The 6,000-nt window shown below is 34.6% G+C and overlaps 1 protein-coding gene across 2 annotated transcripts in view; it reads right to left on the bottom strand.

The window, feature by feature from the left end:
• Positions 1–1,801: 1,801 nt before the first annotated feature.
• The window catches only part of ANTXR2 (ANTXR cell adhesion molecule 2), a 160,382-nt gene continuing 156,183 nt past the window's right edge, over positions 1,802–6,000 (bottom strand). Inside the window, exons 17-18 of one of the 2 annotated variants that reach the window (XR_014243739.1) lie at positions 3,826–3,926; positions 1,802–3,727 (exon numbers count right to left, since the gene is read on the bottom strand). Coding sequence is in view for 1 of the 2 variants with exons in the window: in XM_082389377.1 (XP_082245503.1) it covers positions 3,689–3,727 (39 nt within the window). In the remaining variant the exon portion in view is untranslated. The remainder of the gene's footprint in view (positions 3,728–3,825; positions 3,927–6,000) is intronic. The other variant, XM_082389377.1, reaches the window with a different exon arrangement.

Below are 6,000 nucleotides of genomic sequence, written 5' to 3'. Positions count from 1 at the left end.
TCTGATTCTACAATACGTATTTCCTTTCATATTAAAATAATGTATATATTTCTCTCCTGTGCACATATACCCACCGAAATTTTCCAGTAGCAATAAAATACTAATGAACTTCCTAAAGTAGTGTGATACTGTACAAAATCTAGTAACCACAAGGCTTTGTGAGAGAAGAGGAAGTTACAATGTTTACAGTATTCATAAATGTTACCCGTTTATATTTTGCCCTCTTAAGATTGAAAAACAATATATGTAAGCAGATCAATCAAAAAATATTTTAGACACCTTCTTGGCCATAATATAGGCTGTTTTAATTTTAAAAATAACCTAATAAATTGCCTCTGAGCAGTAAACAATGGTCAGTGATATTTATATAATAAAGTTAAGTTGACAGAGACACCCAGATCTTGTATCCAGTATGGATTTATTAGAAAAACAAATACTGAATAATTTATGATTTAAAGTGGTTAGAATAAAATTCAGGAAAAATATAAGCAAATCATTTTCTTTTCTAACAATTTAAAATGTAGGAGGTTTAAACCTTATATATTTTTGCCAGAAGAGTAATTATCCATGGATGACAGATGCCGCTCCCTACTTAATGGAGGGTCTCAAATTTTACTCTGCATCTCATTGGGAAGGAAATATAAAAATTTAAAATAGAATTAACTTGGGGAAAGGCATCAGTGCTGCAACTCTTAGCACCAAATGTTTTTTCTTGGAGCACCAAATGCTTTAAGGAAAACATTCCAAGTATCAAAGTTTTCAGATAGATAAATATTTATGGATCAAATCCATAAAGAACAGACATTGTTATGAAATATATATAGATGCCTTCAAAACTTTCTTTCCAGGCAGAGTAGACACATAAGTTAGGAGTCATTTCCCACTTAATTGTTTTTGCAACCTTATGCAACACAAATGGATTATGGATAAAGACTTAACTAATTTATTCACAGAAAGTAGATCTTGACTGACATTATGTCCAAAAAATTAAACAGGAACTGTTTCTCTATATAAAATATAAAATGTTACTAAACTTATAGAAATGGCTTTATTTTAACCTTTCATTTTCCTGGTTGAAAAGTGTAGCGGTGTCCAATTTAGTCCTTTGGTGAGAATACAGTACTCTTTAAAGCAAATTCTTCTCAATTTGCTAGTTAGCATAATCAGAGAAAATTATAACCTAGATCTGGTTCATGTATTTAAGTGCAATAAAATTCCATCTGTCTTTGAACTTTATGAATGATACTTTTTTAGTCTATACATAGACCATTGCCTATGACCATTGACTCTCAATCCCTCTTCACTAAGAGTTCTTCATAGTGGTATCAGAACTGGAAATCCATTTTCATTACAATCTACAGAAAGCTATTTTGCCATTTAAGGGCAAAGGTCTACTTACACTGCTCATGTACAAAATAAAAGTATCATACAAATGCCATGATACTAGACAAATTCAAAGGAACTACCAAAGAAGCAGCCTTAGTTTCTGTAGTACCCTTGAGGCTCTTAAATTCGGGGTGTGCACTGGTTGGAAATGAAGTGCCAATTTAAGAAAATTGCCGTAGGCCCTGCACCAGATGCAGATGTAGAACAATGGCCTACAAGAACTCAATGGGTATATATCTGGTTTCCAAGTCACACTTGCAAACATGGATAATTAGTACCAACACTACCATTTGTGAACATAATGGACATTTTGGAACTGGATACAATTCTGTCCCTGCAACTAATCAAGACAATTAAATATTCAACCAAACAAGGCTTGAGTTCATGTGGGCTTAAAGAAAAATGGTAGCCGAGGCACAGGTAAAATTTTATTTATGAATATGTAGACACATGACTTTGGATCCAGCCAGCCAGTGACATAAATAAACTTGAGCAAAAGATTCAAGCTAGAGGATATACATGTATACATATATCTATGTATAAAAATTTGTGTGTGTGAGCAAGGCTTATTGGAGCAGTGCAACAAATCTGGACACCAACCATCAGAATCACTCCCATCCTTTGAAATTTCCATTAAGCGCGCAATGGGGGTAATTATACTGGGATGCTCCAAATCACTGTTTCCATCTTGTGCACTCACATGCCCGCCAAACATGAAATGTTCGCCTTCTCCCTTCCAATGTGATGGTTGTTGAACTTATTTTTAGTGTCATTTGATAAGCCTTTGTGCTCGCAGAGAGACATCCCACTGACCCAGCCACTGGTCATTGTCTATACCAGTTCACATCAAAGCAGGCGCGCTTTGTCAGGTTTCCAGTCGAATATCCATTTCGCATCTGAAGTACAGTATCGAAAGTGACTAGATCATTTGAGTTTTTTTCTTCAGCTGCTGCCTCCTTCCTCCCCCACAGTGTTTCCGCTCACGCTAACATAATTTGGCATCGTTGACGTGACACGATGGTGGTTTTTCTAAAAAAATTATAATACATACATTTTCGATGTTTTGTGGTGGTAGACCCTCCTGAAAATTTAATTTATAAATTGAGGAGAGGAGGCCTTTTTTTTCTCTCTACTGAATCACAACCAAGGTAGAGTGCCCCTCAAAATCCAAGTAATGCGCATACAGTAATAGGTCATTCAATGTCAAAAGGCATAAAAAAGATGAGCAAAATCTTCACAGGCTGCTGCTTGCTGTTGCCTTTAATTATATTAATTAAATTTTGAAATTTTCATGCAAAGAGAGTTGCTGGCTTGTGACGCTGAAGAGCCCTTGGAGACTTGGAGGAAGAAAATACCCTGAGCGGAAGCTTTGTGGTTACTGCTTCCTTTAAATTAAAAGCAAAACAAACTCCTAGGTATGTTTACAGATATTACTGCTTTATGTACTACTAAGCCCTAAACATAGAAAGAGGGGTAAATCTACCAATCCCAGGGACAAGTTCTCAAATCATGAGTCCATTAAGCTTCATTGAAGATCTCTGGTTAGAGGCCGTCTTCCTGTGGAATTATGCTCTATTAATTTTCTTCTTTTCCCAAGTGCATAATGAAAGAAAGGTGCCTTCAAAAACTAAAGGGCAAAATCTTGCTTGCTACCAATACCTTGAGGCATCCTGTCTACATTTTGTCATACGTGTGCACTTTTCAGTGTTAGAATGACAAGATTTTCCAGTCAGAAGCTTCCTGGAAGGCACATCGTGGTAGGGGACTTGGAAGGATTTTGTGATCTGACACAGCTATAAGGCAATAGACTCCTTTATTTGCTTAGCCTGGTGGGAGATTTCATACTCTGCCTTTGGCTAACAATCTTGCCATGTAAACACACAAGTGCCATGTTTCCATGTAAAATGCTCCTTTCTTCATTAAAGATTCACCAGGGCCAACTGTTTTGTGCTCTCTATTTTGATATCATCTTCATGCTTTTGTTTTCACTTTTTCCTCTTTTACACATTCAAAAAAACTTTCTTGTATAAACCACAGCATGTACATTAAAGTTCCTTTTTATTTTTAATGTCCTGAATCATGTGTTACCATTAAGTTTCATCAATTCCCATGTAGATGGCAGAACAAGAGTTTAAAAATGTTTGATGCAAGCAAAGCAGAAGGCAGAGAAGACATTTCCTGACTGAGAGGAATAAAGCTGCTCTTCCAAAAACTTCTGAAATGCACTTTGTTTTCTTTTGGTTGGAAATCGGCATCGTGAAAATGTACCATCTTCGTACCTCTTGGTCTTCCTGCTTTCCTTTTACTGAGAGGGAACTCGGGAGAAGTTTATGCATCGGCCCTAGGAAAGAAACAAATCCTTATTGAAATACAGAAGTAATTATTTAAAAAAAGCATGAGAACACCTAGTTCTCCTACTATGATATAACAAACGATTACCCAAGGTAAGGTCAATGTTAGGATGAAACATGAAGTCATAAGGTTTTTTCTTTGGGTCAAAGCATGATGGTTCATTCAGATCTTTTCCACAGCAAGTTCACCTACACAATGGTATGGTAAAATTAGAGTGAAAAAAGCACTACAGAAAACAGAACTTTGTTATTGCTATTTAAAGAATAGCATTACTATCCGAGCAATAAAAATATCAAAGCCACAACCCTGTATGTTTCTACAGTGTATTAAAATGGAAGTGTCCCATTTATACAATCTGGTGCTTTTAAAACTGATATAAAACTGGTGCTTCTAAAATGTATGCATGAGAAGTGTATTTAAGAAGTTGTAAGAGATAGAGGATAAGAAGTCAGGGAGAAAGGGAAGAGATGCCATCTCTTTGTGATTCCATTTTATAATAGGCTTTTGCAAGAGATTTATTAGCAATCTTGTCCACTGTTGTTGATCATTTCTCACAACTGCACACCACCATTATGTGGTCTCTATAAATGGTGACTTTATTTGCATTCCACATTTCCAAAGAGAGTTTGCCATTCCAATTCCTTAGCAGTTCAATGAAGCTTGTGGAAACACATTGTTTCATATGTAATCATAAATAATCTAAGAATTAGTTGAAAATAAAGTTTCCAATTAGTAATAAAAGATCCCCTTCTTCCCTCTCCTTGGTGTGACATTGCAGATGTACTATATAAATCATGTCTAGATTCCTTAATAAGCCAAAAGGTAGCATATTGCTTTCTACTTTAGGGTCCAGATCATCACCCTATTGAGATTTTCCTATTTCTCATATCTGCTCTCTAACTTCATATTTTAGAACTTCTCTTTATTTCCCTCTAAATGTGAACAATACATTTGTTTCAAATATCTGGTACATCCAGTGTAAATGGTACATTCAAAAGGAACAACAAATATTGTTGGAGAAGAAAGCCTGGAATGTAAAAACAAGATTTTGGTCTATTTTCCTCTCAAAAGTGACTGTTCAACAAATTTGGAAATTTCAGAAATTAATGAAAAAACAGAAAAGCATAAAAGCAAACTAGTTTACATTTACTCTTGCCTAAAAGGCAAATATTCATCAAATTATCTGTCTTCTAATAATTTTGGAGGTAACATTATTACTATAATTGTCAAATTTATTACTTTGTGCCTAATATCTACAAATAATATCTGTGCAAAAGGAAGTGGGCGAAAAGCATGGAGAAGACTACCTTAGAATGAGCTAAAAATTCCTTGGTAATGCAATGGTCATAGGTCATGTACTCAGACTGTAATTTTGTATTACCTAGAACCTTCAGAGAAGATTTTTAGAATGAATATTAAGTGAAAAGATGCTCTTCTCCAGATTAGCTACATTTGGCATCAAGTGCCAAGGAAACATTTAAAAATGTTATTTTCATGATATATCCCTTTCCTAAAAATTTTTTTCAGAGGGCAGAAAAATGACATAATTAATAAATATTTGGGCAAATCAGTAAATCAGTCTTTCTAAGCCATGACATTGTGATAGTATAACTATACATACAATGAGAAATAGATTTTAACTATGAATATTAAAACAGTGATGAATATTAAAAATATTATCTTCTGGCAATTTTCCAGAATCAAACAAATATATGAGGAAGTATATGAGGAATGACATTTTGACAACAAAGATATGCATTAATGACATTTTTCTTGTGTATTTATTATGGACCCAAAAAGTAAAAGTTTTTTCTCTTCTGCATAATTTTGAAAAGAAGTTACCATGAATTTCTACTTTTATTTGCATTTTATCACTAATTAACTAGATTTAGATATAAGGCTCTTTTTCGGACCATTTCTGTTCCACACACCAGATTAATCTGGTGACTCTGATTCATTTATTTTATGCAATTGGAGGGTTTAAAAAGTGAAATTCATAGTTCACCTGAATTCTCAAAATCACTTCAACACCTAAATTATTCCAGACCTAAATTATTTTCTATTTCATTTAGTGTGGTTTAATTAAAGATTTAGCAACTCAAATGAAGAAAGCCCTATTGATTTTGACCCTGAGGTCCTTACTTCAGCTCTTCAGCTTGGGATTAAGTATTAATCATCAGCTGCCGCATGTCTATTGATTCAAGTACCCAAACACCCTGGTACATGCAATATACACCCCGTGTTTTAGCACACACATTGACA

This window comes from Balaenoptera borealis (assembly GCF_965194805.1).
Source record: "Balaenoptera borealis genome assembly, chromosome: 4".
In the NCBI taxonomy this organism is placed as follows: domain Eukaryota; kingdom Metazoa; phylum Chordata; class Mammalia; order Artiodactyla; family Balaenopteridae; genus Balaenoptera; species Balaenoptera borealis.
Note: the sequence above shows the minus strand (reverse complement) of the source record. Positions and strands in the feature narration are given on the sequence as shown.